General features: G+C 38.2%; 1 protein-coding gene across 1 annotated transcript in view; it reads right to left on the bottom strand.

The window, feature by feature from the left end:
• Nucleotides 1-711: 711 nt before the first annotated feature.
• Nucleotides 712-16,465, bottom strand: part of EPSTI1 (epithelial stromal interaction 1) — a 48,609-nt gene continuing 32,855 nt past the window's right edge. Inside the window, exons 8-13 of the mRNA XM_042868254.1 lie at nucleotides 15,684-15,777; nucleotides 11,847-11,930; nucleotides 8,930-9,003; nucleotides 7,837-7,942; nucleotides 2,869-2,909; nucleotides 712-1,304 (exon numbers count right to left, since the gene is read on the bottom strand). Coding sequence (XP_042724188.1) covers nucleotides 2,889-2,909; nucleotides 7,837-7,942; nucleotides 8,930-9,003; nucleotides 11,847-11,930; nucleotides 15,684-15,777 — 379 coding nt within the window. The 3' untranslated portion in view covers nucleotides 712-1,304; nucleotides 2,869-2,888. The remainder of the gene's footprint in view (nucleotides 1,305-2,868; nucleotides 2,910-7,836; nucleotides 7,943-8,929; nucleotides 9,004-11,846; nucleotides 11,931-15,683; nucleotides 15,778-16,465) is intronic.

Genomic DNA, 16,465 nt, shown 5'->3' with positions numbered 1-16,465 from the left:
AATTCAATTTTCAAAGCAGAAGTCCAATAGCAGGGAGAAGTACCATTTGCAATTGAGAGCCATTCTTTAGGTATGCAGAAGTTTTTCTAAGGAAGTTTCCAGTGTCAGGTGCCTGAAAAAAGGCTAAACTGCAGAACATTAGGGAAACCTGCACTTTGAATCAACCTCAGCTAACTAGTAGTATGAGAGGGTAGAGTAATTCCCTGAGGCAGAGATAACCAAGGGCAACAACAGAGAATCCCAAAGGAGAAAGAAAACACAGCAACATCACAGGTTCAGAAGAAAACTTCAGGTGATGCATTATGAAATTTCCATGTTGCAAGGGCTATGGAAAACCAGTGTGTGTGGCATGCCTGAATACTGAAAAAAAATATTGCTTGGGAAACTTTTAATTTTGCATAAAATGTACTTGTAAATGCAGTGGATGCTTCTTGTCTGCATGGCCCATCTAACACACTGTGGATCCTTCTTTTTCATCAGGACTATCTAGGTCGTGAGTCTGACTTTCAGAAAACATTAAAATGTTGCTGTTTGCAAAAACAAGAATATGGAAATAAAGTTCCATTAGACTAGAGAGAAAAGAAGAGTAAGAAACTAGAGATAACTAGAGATTGTAATACTTCTCCCCATTCGTGTAACAGAAGTTAACAAGGTAAAATAGGGAAAGTGAAAAAATGATGCGTAAAAGATTGAATGCAGTGTAAAAGTTTCCAGTATTAAAGTTTTATTTCTTTAATGTTGTACTTTTCTAAACATATTTTCAAAATAGCCCATCTATAATACACACACATGCTTCTCCTTGACTCTCTACTGTTTAACATACATTAAAAAGTCCCACAAAACCCCCAAAACACAAAAAGCAACATCAACGAAAAAGCAGCAGCACTTTGCTCCCACAAGAGAGCACTATTATTTTTTTTGCTGTTCAAGTCACTGGAAATTTGAGGCTGGGCACAGTAAAAAAGTAAACACAGATATTTCTGCAGCTTCTGCAACATCTTCTTTTTGTGAGATCCTAAAGGCTAGCATAATTACATTCTGCAAAAGGCAAAACAATTTAAGAAGGAAAAAAAAAAAAAGACACATTCACTTATTAAAAATTAATTAGGAATTTCATAACCAGTTGCCTCAAATATGTGTGAATAATGACAGCTAGAAACCAGTCTCTGCAGATTACTCACGAAGTGGGTGTGAAGATGCAATCAGGCTAGGAAAAAAATCACATGGATAAAAGAGGGCTTTCTTGGAGCTTTTATAAGGTCATTTGGCCAAAGCCAGATAAAAGAGAATATTTCTCTAGTATTCTGTAACAAGAGGAAGAAAACAGAATTAAAAATTATCTTTTGCAGCAAAACCAAAAAAATCAAAGTCATACTAGCCTAGGATTAAGTCCACTGGAAAATAAAGTCTCCATTTTTTTTTTTTCTGACAGGTTTTAGCTTTTAATTCTGTAAAGCACTCATGAAAGGATTTCTACCTTTTTGTAAATTAAATTCACAAAACATCCCAATTATCTGCAGACATATTAATAACTCTTTGAGCAACATATTAACGTAGCAAGCTGAAATGTGTTTTCAAAACGTTAAAATAAAGATTTAATAAGTACATCCGTCCATAATTCTTATACACTGCATATGTAAATATATAATTGGTACTGTAGATATTGTGTAAAACAACAAAGACCTCAATATGTCTGACTCCTTCAGCTGTCCACAGTTTCCAAAACCTAACAGTATTGTGGGCTGCCTGAGACGGTCATTTTTTCCCCTGTGGGGAACTGAATTTATCTATTGATTGTAATTTCCATGGTGAATTTAAGTTACTTTTTAATAACAATTTTACTCCTCATAAAACTGAAAAGATGACTCGTGAAGCCAATTGCATTATTTAGATACTATTTTTAGGATACAATCCTGCTATGAAAACACTAACTAAAATAGTGTTGGAGTGGAAAATGAGGAAGAAATTGTACAGGAAATTAAGAACAGTCCTTTCACAGAAGAATCACAGAATCACAGAATGGCCAGGGTTGGAAGGGACCTCAAGGATCATGAATCTCCAACCCCCCTGCCACATGCAGGGCCACCAACCTCCACGTTTAAGAAGGGCTAAAAGCAAGTGGTTTTGAAAAGTATTTCATTTTTTAATTCCTCTTTCAAAGTTCTAGCTTTCAAACAAAGTTCAAAGGCAATTCGAGTGCCATATGCCAGTACCTTGCCTAAGAAGTCCTCAAGACTACAAGTGAAGGCTTTGCACAAGTCTTTAAATCAGAACTGGGAATAAGGGTATGGAACCCCTTTCAGAAAAGTACATACATGCACTGAGGTTTGTGTAAAGGTCATTTCTTTGATGCAATACTGGTGTTTCACTGACAGCCTTTATTGATACTAACAATCTCCATTTTCATGCATGGGAAACAGCAGGAAGAAGTAGCCCAAAACAAAGCCTTTCCCTTTCATTGTCTTTCACTTACAATCATAATTATGTTGCAGAATCACCTTCTGCATTTCCAACCATATTCCTCAGCTGCTGAGTTCTATCCACTCACAGTCTACAACACAGAGAATGTGACTTTATTGAGGTTTTGGCACTAAATATCACCATATCCTGAGCAAACACTTTCAATGGCATCAGTGCTTCCTTTGACTTGAAATACATGTCCTGCAGTTCTTTATGAAAGAACAAGTTTCAGATTTGGTATGCACCATTGCATAGCTCCATGCACACAGTTGGAAAGCCATTATTTTAAGATGCCATCTCATAATACTTGAGAATTAAACTACAAAAGCCGTCACAATGAAACAGCAAATATGAATCTAAATTAATACCAGCATTAGTACTGACAACTAACAAATCTTGTATTCTTACCTTCTGGCAACATTAATCCTTTATTCCAAGTAGTTTGACCCCTAGATGAATAAAAATGCATTAGTACAGTATAGTAGAATGAGACACTTATGTTAGGAACTAAGGTTACGTGGGTCTTTCATGATTACTTGGTATCCTTTGCTGTCTTTTAAAACTCTATTTGAAATATAGTGTAAGTTCTTATCTAAGAAGATCCCAGTTCCAGTAATAAATATTTATTTGATTTGAACTACATATGAATAGTGGGATGTACTGACTTGGAAGATAAGCTTGGTTTTGCTTAAACAAGTCAATCTAAAAGTGTTCTAAGTATCTTAGATGCCTTTATCCTTTCTCAGTCTCACACAATTTGAAAGAGCGAGAAGTTTCTTTTGCTCCTCCCTAGACTCCCAATAATCTCTTTCAGGATGAAATTTTCAAAAGAAAGAATGATTGAGCTCAAAGTCGAGCCAGACAGAACACATCTGATTATGCTGATTGACTGCTTTGTCAGAGGCAGGTCATTAACTCATCTACCTGGACTTACTCATCTTAGGTCCCTCAGCTAATGCTTCTGCTGAGCAGTTTTTTATTTTCCTTCATCATTCTGCTTGGAAAGATCTCAACAACTATCACAACAAAAAACAGTTTTAGGAGAAAACTCAAATTATCTTTCTAAAGCATACTGCATATAGACTAACCAGGCTAAAGCTAAATTAGCAAACTTTTCTTTGCAAAAAGATATTTAATCATTGTGGATGGCAAGCCTGCTGGCAATAGGTAGTAATTACATTTATCTCCATATGTTGAGTTTGTTTTGCCCATTCTAGTAATTGGCAAATATTCTCCTTATCTCAACCCTTGTGTCTTTTTTCACCATATTTTCTCCCCCTGTTCTTTTGCAGAGGGGGAGTGAGAGAGTAGTTTGGCAAATCTGAGTTGCCCACTGGTGTGAAACCCCCACAACAACAGCTCTCAGATTGGTAGCAAATACCATAAATCTTGACACTCTAGAGTGATGCTTCCATGGAGCATGTTGGAAGAAACAAAACAAGTGCTATTGCACAAGCCTTGTTCATTTAAAACAGTTGTATATTCAAGCTGTGTTATTTCTGTCCAGCATCCACTGAATTTCTGTTCTCTGTAAGGGAAAGGAAGAGAATGACCCGTTCCCCTGCACCTATGTATTCAGGCCACAGTTGTTTCCCCTTCTAAATATCTATATTAATGTATCAACTAAAGGAGTAGAGTCAGCATGTGAGAGAGCATTTCTCACTCATATGCCTGACATGGGGTTTATAAGAGACATGGAACGGGAATGTGCAATATGTCACGTTGTCTTCTAGATTCTGAGTTTACTAGAGCTTAGAGAGTTCCAGCATGACATCCAGTACTTCATTAAAGAAGAGCAGGCACATAAATTTCATCTACTCACCATGTGAACTATCTCCATTAACAGAGTAGACAAAAGAGTCCTTCACATTGCTCACTTTCTACTCAAAAAACAAACAAGGGCTCTGTTACAGACCTGCCATGCATTAGCACTTGGCCTCTGCAAATGCCGCAGTGCTCGAGCAAGGAAAAATCTCAAGGGAGTAAATATAAAAACATGTCACTGTTTTAGTTATTCTTTTGTAAAAATAGAAGTGTTTTCATATTTAAGTAAAACTGTTCATTTATGCCACCACAGTGAACAGGTATTGCCTCAGTTATATGCCCCAGCTGAGTAAGGACTCAATCTTATTGATTAAACTTTGATGTTGAAATGACAAACATTATCTTTTCCTCTCCTATCCTAAAAGGTTTATACTTATGTTAGAGTCAATGGCTGCACAAAAGACATCAATATTCTCCTGATAGCATACAGGAAGACTCAAGACTTTCCCAAAGGTGCAGTAGCTCAACACAAAGAAGTGGAAACATTAATTTGGCTTCTCATTAAAAAAGCAAAACACACAACCACCCGGAGAGCACCTTGATATTTATAACTAAAAGGTGAGAAAAGACTACTTTCATGAAAATACTTCGTGAAATAACAACATCAAAATATTCCTAATAAAACAAAATCTGTCTGGAAGGCAGAGGAATAACGAAAATTAGTTTGTTAACAACTAGCAAGCAACGGGGCACAGCAACTGCTCTCTTCTCTCCTGGACAAACATACAACAATAAATTTACCCTCTCCTCTCTTTCCACGCCAGTCCTGATATCCACTGTTCAAACACTGCTACAACCAGCCACTGTTTTTCACAAAATGCAAATAAACTGAATTATCTGTGAGACTTTTACACTCTTTTCAAATTCAGTCAAGATTGGCCAGCAGGTTGGAGACCTAACTACATGTATACAGAGTGATCACAAAAAAGCCATTTCCATAGGAAACCAGGCTAATAGAAGTAATAATGAAAAATATAGCAGTTACATCAACATTTGTACAACATTCAGTTTCTGTAAGCTTTTGTGACTGTGAAGAGCTCAGTCAGGAAAAAAGAAGCAGGAAAGAACAAATATTTCCTCTTAGGTGCCACTACAAAGAAGGAGCAGGCTCAAAACTTACCTGCAGGTCTTAACTTTGGGAACCTTTTTCTTTTCTTTTCATCTTAGTTTATAATCTGAACTGCTTCAGTTAGCTCTTTTGTAATGCAAAACACCATGTTTCAGGCAACGATTTGTAAGGCACCTTTGGAGTTCAGCTCTTTTTGCTTAAAATCCCAAGGGAAGGGAGAAGAGCCTGGATATAATCAAAGACACTGAGGTTGCAGCCTCCAGCCTGTCTAAAAGAGATTCTTGCTCTTGTTACCAATACTTATTTTAATTCTTCTCCTTTATGGCATCTTCTTAAGTACTTTATTCTTTCCGTACTTTGTTCAGTCTTCTGAACATTTCATAGTGAGGTATATATGAAAAACACATAATCTAAGCGCTACCCAACATAAGGCAGGTTCCTTGAGAACTATTCAGTAAACACGCAGAGTAGGAAATCTATTACTTCTTCATATAGGGATTTGTTGTAATTATGTTGATGCATACATATTAAAACACATTCAAAAGAAAAAAAAAAAAGATTGGTTGTAGACTTTTCGGAGCTGTCTGCTATTAAAACTGTGCCTGGGCTGAGTGCACTAGTGCAGTGGTACTGCCACGCATCTTGGGGAATAGCACATGTGGTAAAGCACTAAAGGTACAACCTCATTCCTTCTACACCCAGAGAAGCTTTCAGTAGGGACAGTGGATGGATGGAGATGGTGGAGTTCAGAGATTGGAGCCGTTGGCTGTTACAGACTTTATTTTACCAGGCAACAGTTTACAAATTGTGATAAAGGATACAAAGTAAAGTAAAAAGAACTATTTCCACCCTTGGCTAAGCAGGCACCATCCAGCAGACTTTACCTTTTGCCCCTTTCTAGGCATTATTTGCTTCTGTCCTACCTGAAGTCTAACACTGCTATTTTCAAAAAAATCACTCAGGCCTGCTATATAGAGTTCTCTCTTATTCACACTCTTTTACTATGCCTGGATATCTATGGTTCAGTTTTCCAGCAAGAGCCAAGACCCTAGACAACTGGTTCTTCCAGCAACTACCATCAGACACAATGGGAGACTGAGCTGACAGATCCTGTCCACTCTCAGCAAGACCAAGAGAATTGCTCTGCACAGTTCTGGCTTCAGTCTGAGGTTTCTGAGCCCTCCACCAAGCTTGCCCATAGCTTTTAGTGAATAAGAGGCTCCTTTTCCAGTTTCAGTATCTGGAAACCTCTAGGAGCAAAACTATCTGCTTCTCTGTCATGCTTTGACTTTGTAGATGCTTGAAACCAAGGTTTTGTAGCATTCATCTTCCAAGAAACAAATCCACACTGAACAGTCCATCTCAAGCTAGGCAGTTTCCTCTGTAAAGCCATATTCACTAAATTTATTTAGACTTGTATCATTTTGCTACTCAGTCTTTGCAATTTTTAATTTCTACACTTTTGTCCTCTCAGCAATGGAATTTCATCCCAATAGAAATTTCCATAATGGAAATAACTGCATGAACTCTGACCGTTACATCACAACGCTGACTAAGATGAAGGCTCAAACTTCCAGAGTCAGAACAAAGAAAACAACCTTTCTCTTGCAACACAGTAATGCCAGGTCCCATATCATTTTGAAGATCGTTGCCAATCTTGGCTGGACTGTACCACTACACCCACTGCATAGTCTGGATTTGTGCCTTCTGATTTCCATCTGTTTGAGCTGATGAGAGATGACCTGCAGGGGCAACATTTTCCTAGCAACAACATCATCAAAGCAACTATGAAACAGTGGGTCATCTCCAGTGGTGCTGAGTTTTACAAGCACAGTATGCAGGCTCTTGTTCGTTGCTGGTGAAAATGCACAGCTATGGTGGTGACTGTGTTGAAAAAACAGTGTTTTGTAGCTGAGAATTTGCTCTATCAAGTAGTGCTATTGTGCTCTTTGTATCTGTTGTATATTCCATGGAAATAAATAGGAGGTATTACTTTCAGAGCGACCTACTTAAACTGGGTATGGTCAGGTCTTCCTTCCTTGCCATAGGGTTATTCAGGAAGGAATGAACAGCTATACTTCTCATGGCATTTTCCACCTCCATTTTCAATATCATATTAAAATGTTTACAGCCTTTCCAAACATGTTAATATGAATTTATAGATCTCATTTAAAGATGTTACAAAAAAAACCATACAATTTCACTACTCTTGTTCTGAACTTCAGGAAGTATGTTGGATTTGGATCCTTGTACTACCTTCCATGAAAAGCAACCAAACTCTGCTGCAAGAACAGCTGTTACTTCCTCTTCCCATTTGAACAGATTATATTTAAGACAGGATTTCTTTTTGAAAGCTGCTGTAGCTGGCAGCCAACCTGGACTGTCATGCAGGCTAACTGTGCACAGACACATAACAGTATATGGAAAAAAGTCAATTTTTAAACAATCATATTGCTTTAGTGCTCTGTACTCAAAAAACTTACCCAGGCACCATCACTGCAGTAGTCCAGACTCCCAGAATATCCAGGTTGGCTGATGTTATTAGATTGTGTTTTCTTCTGAAGTCGGTCCAGAAAAGCATTATTTACTCTTGAAGTAGAAAGAAAAATGAACAGCGATTGAAGGTAGCTGAGGAGCTCACAAACTTTTGAAATGTAGCATTCTCTAAAGTGCTTTCCCTATTCTCAGTTAAATATACATCATTCTATACTTTTCAAGCCTGTGCTGAACAACCACAGCCTGTCATGAGATAGGATGCCTTCCATTTTCAGTTCACCAGGTGCATTCTTATCCTGTGATCAATCCATGATGATTAAAAAGCATACATCTATTGCTATGAAAAATGGAGTAAAAAGTCATCCTGCATACCACTCACTTGATCACCCTAGGTAGTCTTTCAGCCTTCATTAAACAAGTTTCTGTAAGTAGTGATTCCCTAATGAAACAACCACTTAAGCTTGTTACTAATATAGCCAAGCTGTCAGAAAGCACCTCTAGCATTTTCTTGTACTGCCTTCGGGGCTCACATTCAGGACATCAGGAAGAGGCTACCAAGTATGATAAAGCTGGAAGACTACCATCTGACTGTGCTCTTTCAAGGCAGGTCACAGGAAGCTGCAATTAGGAAATTATAAAATATTTTAAAAGACTTTGCATTCCTTGTGAAGATGTTGAAGGGACTGGGAGAACAGGTAGAGTTCCCAGCAGTATTCTTAGTTGGAGACTGCGATCCAGACAGAAGGAGAAGAGCAGACCAGTTGAATGAATAGCTGCACATAATATTTTACACATATTTTTCTCCAGCTGTCTTTAAATTGTCTTGAATTCGCTAATAGTTCCTACCCTGTGCTGTACCCTGTGCTGATAAATAAAAGTGAAAGAGGCACTCTGGGGCACACATTACTGTGAGCAGCTGTAATGGTGGATATTAGTGGTTTATCTGAAGACAAAGTTAAACCAGAGGCTATAACAGGGATCTTCAATGCAATAGTCTTCTTAAGCATGAATGCTTGCAATTTTGAGTCTCATTCCAGATAGAAAGTAAAGTAATGTATATTCTGAGATTTTGCATCATACCTTCTCTGTTCATCTTGATGTGCTCTTATCCTGGCTTCTTCCTTCTGCTTTTGTTTTGATTCCATTAATTGAGCCTGGGGATGACAAAAGAGAAAAACAAACAAACAAACAAACAAACAAACCCCAAAACTTATTTTTAGTTAACATGGCAATGTTGAAAATCCAACTAATTCCACATGGAGTTAATGTCAACTAGAGCCACATGTCATTTCTGCAACTTTATCCAGTAGCATTTTATTTGCTTATGTGGCAGCACTGAGCTCAGAAAAGACCTCATTTTTCTGTACAGCACTGCATAGGATTAGATATGTGAATTCAGACAGCTCCAGTCCAACATTTGAGTACACCAGCCTGCATGCAAGCTCTGTCCCTCTAGCAAAGTCCCCCTTCTTCCAGATAAACAGTTCCTCTGCACAGCCAGTACACATCAGCTCCATCTGTCAACGCAGAGCAAGGCAGAGGCATGCAGCACCCTGCCCAAACAATAGCATGCCCATAGCTCCTCTGCCCTCCAAAGTATTGTGAAGAAACTTCCTAGTCCCTTCAGTCTCCTAGTCTGGAGAATAAAGGAGGCTCAGAGGAGACCTCATTGCATTCTACAACTTCCTGAAAGGAGGTTGTGATGAGGAGGGGTTTGGCATCTTCTCCCAGGTAACAAACAGGACCTGAGGAAATGGCCGCAAGTTGTGCCAGAGGAGGTTTAGATTAGATGTGAGGAAGGGCTTTTTTTCTCAGAGAGTGGTCAGGCACTGGAATGGCTGCCCAGGGAGGTGGTGGAGTCGCCGTCCCTGGCAGTGTTCAAGAGGCGCCTGGATGAGGAGCTGTGAGATTTGATTTAGTGCTTGTGGTAGCAATGGTGATGGGAGGATGGTTGGACCAGATGATCTTGAAGGTCGTTTCCAACCTTGTGATTCTATGATTCTGTGATTCTATGATAGTGAGGAAAGGACAAACAGTACCTACTGGTGTGGTGAAAGCATGTGCAAGCCCTAGTGTTGAAGCCTACAGTCCCTACATTATATAGTTTTAAGGTACATAAACAGTCTCAAAGGGACTTCTCTGAAGAGCAGAGTTTGCTTATACAATTCTAGCTAGACCTGCTAAGGAAACACTGCCTGTTTCCTTGTTTGTCTGCCTCTTGATCCCTGTAATGTGCTCAAGGACTGAAGATGAAGATTTTTTCTGCAAAGAATTTGGCTTGTAGGGCAAAGAGGGGACGGATGGGAACAGACTCATACTTCATATTTTCCATAAAAACTGAGTACCAGTAGGAATAGGAAGTAAAACAAAATGAAGTGGTTAGATAAAAGCTTCAGTAACAGAATGGAACTACAAATGTAAAAAAAAAAAAAAAAAAAAAATCAATTTAAATGGAACATTAAATAAAAACTATGCAATAAATGTATGAAGAAAATCAATAACTGTGAATGTGTTGTGTATCAATATTTGTCTAGCCCTAAAAGAAGAAACAGGATTAAGAAATAAAAAAGCCAACCTTTATTTTCACTGTTTTAAATAACTATTCAACCTGAAAATTAAAACCCAGTATCTGACTTTCCAATACGCTGAGTCCTCTCTTGGAGTAATGTTCTGAAATACACTGCGTGTATATGATGCTGTGTTCAAAGTGTACTGAGTATTTTTAAATCAAGCAATACATACTAAAACCTGTTCTGAAGAGAGAAAAAAAAAAAGCAACTGACAATACCTATACATTTTATAGCTGTGCTATACTAGGAGCTTGCACACAGGACAGAATTCACAATTACTTTAATAAATATTAGTTTGAAGTAGAAATAAGCCAACATAAATTGGAGGGACAATTACTGGAGCCTTTAAAATACATATTATTTACAGTGGGTTTATACACAGTGCATCACTCTGTGCAGGATGTAGCAGCAATGCTGAATGCAAGGAGCACATGGTGCTGTGTACCAAGACAGAGCAGCCCTAGAAGCAGTCCACATTTTCTTGCTGTCCTACAGAAATCAGTATGACATCTAAAGCTCTACGCAATACCCTCGAACCAAGCTAAATAAAGAACCTGATCTCATGGGAAGTGTCCCTGCCCATGGTTGGGAGTATATTAGTGAACAGAATCATAGAATGGTTTGTGTTGGAAGAGACCCCCAAAAATCATAGAATCCAAGAACCTTGGTGAGGTTCCTTCCAAACTAGACCATTCTATGATTCTATTTGCTAATATATTTTTAAATGATCTGTAGTTAATGCTGCCTTCTGCACATTTGCACAGTTAGACCTAGGTAAAGAACTTACTGCAGTGTAATAACTATGCTTTGTGTAGATTATCTTTACATAGATCTAGTACCCAAAACTATGCCAGAGGGATGGCAGTGGTTGACGTGCCTTACAGGCAATGCATGTTGCCTATGCAGAAGATGGAGTTGTAATTACAGTACAATTGGACAAATAAAAACCCTTCATTTATGTGGTTAGCAAAGGAACATAGAAGAGTACAGACTCGATAGCAAATCTGAGTTCTTCCACATACTTGTTTGAGACAGCAGGGCACACAGACTGTTTCTCTATAAAGAATATATTCAGAATCTGAGATCGTGAATGTATCAGTAAGGTTACCTCCACCTGAAAGACTGGTTGCCTTAGACTATGAAATTTTGGTCACCACAATCCAAAAAAAATGCTTTGCGCAACTGTTCAAATGGAGAGGCAAGCAGGAGCTAGCCATCCAGATGCAAATAGCCATGAACCCAGAAGATACTTCTGTCTGTCCAAATTTTACAACTTGGCTCATCTCTCTCACAACATTTGAAAACAGTGACTACATCATTTTCCCTAAAGAGAAGCCCTGTGCATAGTCTACAAGTAATCAGTGCATTTACTTGATCGCACAGCATGCAAAAATGACACAATATGTAAACTGTTGATGTATAATTACCTTCCTCTGTTGTTCTTGCTTCATTTCCTCCAATCTTCTGTTTTCATCCTCTCGAAGAGCTCGCTTATATATACGGCTTCTAGCCTGTTGTTCAATAGAAAACATAGACATACTGGTGTGGGTAGAGGGAGGATCAACATGCCAAACCTCATTCTCAATTCTACTTACAAGTAATTAACAAATCAGAACTGTTCGAAGGATTACAGTTATTAAAAAAACTGATGAGTTTGAAGACTAGTGTTTAACCAAGGAGTGGCTTAAAACTTTTCAGGCATTCCATTTAGCTGAATGTTCACCTGCACATTACAACTAAGCAGCCACAGCACATTTTATTGCTTGTTCCAGTGGCATACATAAAGATATTCTGAGTAACTGAAAAATGCAATCAGGATATAAGACAGTGAGATGGGATGTTGTGGGAAGACAGAAAAGCACTGGAAGCATTACTAATATAACAAAACAGAAGGGAGGCCTGGTAGCAGAGGGAAACACTAGTAGAGGTTCAGGTTGGAGTAGGAAAAATTCCTTCTCAGAAAGAGTGGTAATGTTTTAGAACAGGGAGGTGGTAGAGTCACCTCTCCTGGAGATTTTCAAGTAGATGCTGCACTGAGGATCAAAGTTTAGTGGACATGGTAGTGATGGGTTGATGGCTGGAGTAGATGATCTTGGAGGTCCTTTCCAACCTTAAGAATTCTGTGATTCTATGATTGTTTCCATATAAATATTGGAAAGGAATGTGTGGTGGTAGGGCAAGAGAAGCTCAGAGATGAGGACTGCTTTCTTAGTTGGGAGTCAGGCAAGAGAAAATCTGAAACTAGACATCACAATGAAAGTATTCACCTGTTTCCATTACAGTAACTAGCTCTGGTCTTTTACAAGTTACAGTTGTCTTCAAAGGGCCAGCATACCATTAGGATTTTATAGGATCCTTAGGAACTTATACTGTAAAGTCCTCAAGCAGGTACAGAGCATAGCACACTAAATAATGAGCCAATATAATTTAAAACAAGAAATGTGCAGGTTTGACTTTAGTGAAGAATTTGTTGCAGGTCTACACAGTGTTCTTGAAACTTGATATATGTGTGCAGAATGACACCATTAAAACGACAGGCACATAATTTGCTAAAAAGACTGAATAGAGAAAGCAATTATTAATAGCTCAATTTTGAGCTGGGAGGAGTTGTTACATGTGTCCAGGGAGACTCATTCTGGGTCCAATATTATTCATTACTCTCTCTAACGGCTTGGAGAATTGTGTGGAGTGTATGTTAATCAAGCTGAAAGACAATAAGACTCTATACCGGACTGGTAACACTTTGAAGACAGGATTAAAATTAATTATGAGCTTAATTAATTAAGTGGGCCAAAAAAGTCACCAATGACAGAGTCACCCCAAAAAAGTCAAATTTGTTCACATGCATCAAGTAATGTTTGACACTGCTATTTGAACTAGATGTACTGAATTAGTATCATTAACAAACAAGTCCTGCAAGGGAAAAAGAATTCAATCAACATAACATTGTCTCAGATTTGTTTTAGTGCATTAACTTTAAATAATAAAAAAACCTATATGAATATGCATAAACCCCCTGCTCCTTAACATTCTTATCATGCACTTCCCAGTCTTATCACACTTCCCTGTTTCAAATATATTGTTCCAGAATGGTTTAGTTACTCTAGACAAAGGAAAAATAAAAGATAACATCAAAATTAAGAGTACAAGACTCCCTGGAGGTTTAGCCTTTTGATACTATGCCAAGTTCATTTAGATAACAATTTATTGGTTATGTGCTTCAGATTCTTTACAAAGAGCACAGAGGTTCTGCGTATGCCTATATATAGTCTGCATCTCATCCAAGTTGGTTAAGAAGACTTCTTACTAAATGCATTATATGCAAATGATAAATTGATTCACAGAGCTCTAGAAAGACTGCTGCAAAAAAAGACATAGAATCATAGAATGGCTTGAATTGGAAGGGATCTTAAAGATGATCTATTTCCAACCTCTTACAACCCTTTGCCATGGGTAAGGTTGCCAGCCATAAAATCAGGCACTAGATCAGGCTGCCTAGGGCCCAATCCAACCTGGCTCTGAATGCCTTCAGGGATGAAGCATCCACAGCATCCCTGGACAAACTGTTCCAGTACCTCACCACCCTCTCAGTGAAAAATTTCCCCAATATCTAATCTAAATCTCCCCTCTTTGATTTTAAAACCATTCTCCCTTGTCACAGAATGATAGAATCATGACATCACTAAGGTTGGAAAAGACCAGGCGTATCTTCCACAGGATCACATGTGCATAATATAAGCTGGTATTAATAAAGAACAGTATAGAAATACTATGTATCCTATCTGCTTGGATACTGGCTAAGCAAAAGTTGAACTTAAATAATTTGGCATAATTTATTAAGAAACTCCTCCAAAACTGCAGTGAGAAAGAGACACGGATGTAAGTGAAATAAATGGCAAAGGTTAAAGGTAGGACTACCTGAGAGAATTCAGTGTTACCTTAGGTATCCACCCACCTACACACAGACATCTCACCAAAATGTTGAAATCCAAGTCAATACTGGGGCTATGAGCTCGCTTACGTTCATAGTTCCCTGCTCACAGCATACAGAAGTCTGTTGAGCCTGATCTTCTCTATCAAAGACTGAGCTCCTCACCATCCAGAGCATAGCATGCTTCAGAGGCATGTACAGACTGTTTCAATACACCTTTTCTTCCTTCCCATAGTCCCCTGTATTGCTTGTCTACTCAGGACTACAAAACATAGCCTGAAAGGCACTGTGTTACAATTAAATCTAGCAGACACAGCACTGCTGGAAAGAAGTTGTCTTCTTAAAGTTATAACACTGCTCACATGTTAAGATTTCTTCATGCTTATAAGAGACAAAAAGTGACCCGAGGAATCAAAGGGGAAAGCAACCTTCTTTCAGTAACGCCTTCCCTTTTCAAGCAATTGAAAATCAGAAAGAGATACTAGGGGCAAGACAGGACTGTCATATATTCTGTTCAGAGCAATTTCTCGTAAGGAGGGTCTTGCACATTTCCAAGGCTTCTGAGGAAATATACAGGAAAATTTTTAATTTTCTTACTCAGCTGTTGGTGTTCAAGGTTGTATCTGTCACCCAGATTAGATGTTTCCAGTTTTCTGCTGACTCAGGACTGTTGTTCATAACAATAATTTCTGCCTACATTGTCATCCCCAAGTTACAAAGGGGAGATTTCTGTCTTCAGGGTTGATATTCCTCAGTCTAAGTTTTCATATCAGTAGGAATGCTTGGTTAGACATGGAGAGAATAATCAGAAGTGCAAAAGGCTTTTTGAGGCAATTAGAATAATGAAACTTTTGCAATACTTTATCTATTCCCTAATTACATTGATACTTAAGAGGCTCATTCAAACTGGGACAAAGTCCCCAAGCAGTCTACAAAATCACTTTTAGGATGCAGTGAGAAATAAGCTTCTCTTCTGACTAGATTTTCAATGCAGCAAAGCATCTGCTGACAGGTACTAGTTGGGATTCCATAAAAGCTTGCCTCCAACTGATGGGTACACAGCACATTTAAGATTCTGATCTGAACACAGAATATAAATCTGGCTCATATTTATCAGGAGGGGAACTGCAAGTAATAAAGGCAGTATCCTACTATGTCAGATACTCTGCCAGTATATCACAGACAACACAGGCAGTTCACCCAGAAAGACTCCTTGGTATTCGCTGAGTTATGTATAGGCAATTAAACTCAATTAGAATATTCTAATATCACACTATTGACAGCACCTGGAAAGTTGACAGAAAAATATTGCACATTCCATGGTTTTGCTTACCCATGCTGTTGATTCTGGGCCACAATTAGCAGTCTGACAGGAATCATTCTTTGGCAAACCCGAGTCCAATCTGTTCAATAATTCATCGGTTTTGCTACAAAGAAATCCAATCCAAATAGAATTGTTAGTGCTTCCATAAGAATAAATACAGCATTTTTATACCACCCTCAGAATCTAGCCTAGACATTTCATCATGTGATTACTGAAAAATATCACAAGTGGAACAAAAGGCTACAGGGACAGACAGAATAAAACGGGACAGAGAAACAGAACCTATATAGTGGATAAAACATTGGCTGCAGAGATTTTTAAGCAAATAGTTACTGTCATTTGCATATTTGGGGTCCATAGAGGTTATGCTTTCTTTCAGCATGGCAAAGCTCCTAAAATACAGACACACAAACCATTGGACTTCATCAGAACACAACTGCTTCACTGAATAGTTGCTAACCTTTCTACCAAATCCCTCAATCTCAGATAAGTAATTTAAAATATTATTTTAGGCCATTTTCCTTCATTGTTAATAAAATACACCCTTACAACAGATTAATTAATCTAGTAGAAAGACTTTGAGCAATTTTGTAAAATAAACACAAATGTATCTTTAGTTAAAAAATACTGCACAACATTATAATTTCTTATTCTGGCAAGGGCAATTTTTTTTTACAATTGCATCCTTTATAAGCCATATTTTCAAGATATCACCTGCTATCTCACAGATTCGACCAACAGAGTCAAACAAAGTCACAAGGAACAACATAAATGCTAAAAGCAGGAGTTGT

The sequence above is a fragment of the Lagopus leucura genome, unplaced genomic scaffold (assembly GCF_019238085.1).
Source record: "Lagopus leucura isolate 7727_CA_CO unplaced genomic scaffold, USGS_WTPT01 Super-Scaffold_100001, whole genome shotgun sequence".
In the NCBI taxonomy this organism is placed as follows: domain Eukaryota; kingdom Metazoa; phylum Chordata; class Aves; order Galliformes; family Phasianidae; genus Lagopus; species Lagopus leucura.
Note: the sequence above shows the minus strand (reverse complement) of the source record. Positions and strands in the feature narration are given on the sequence as shown.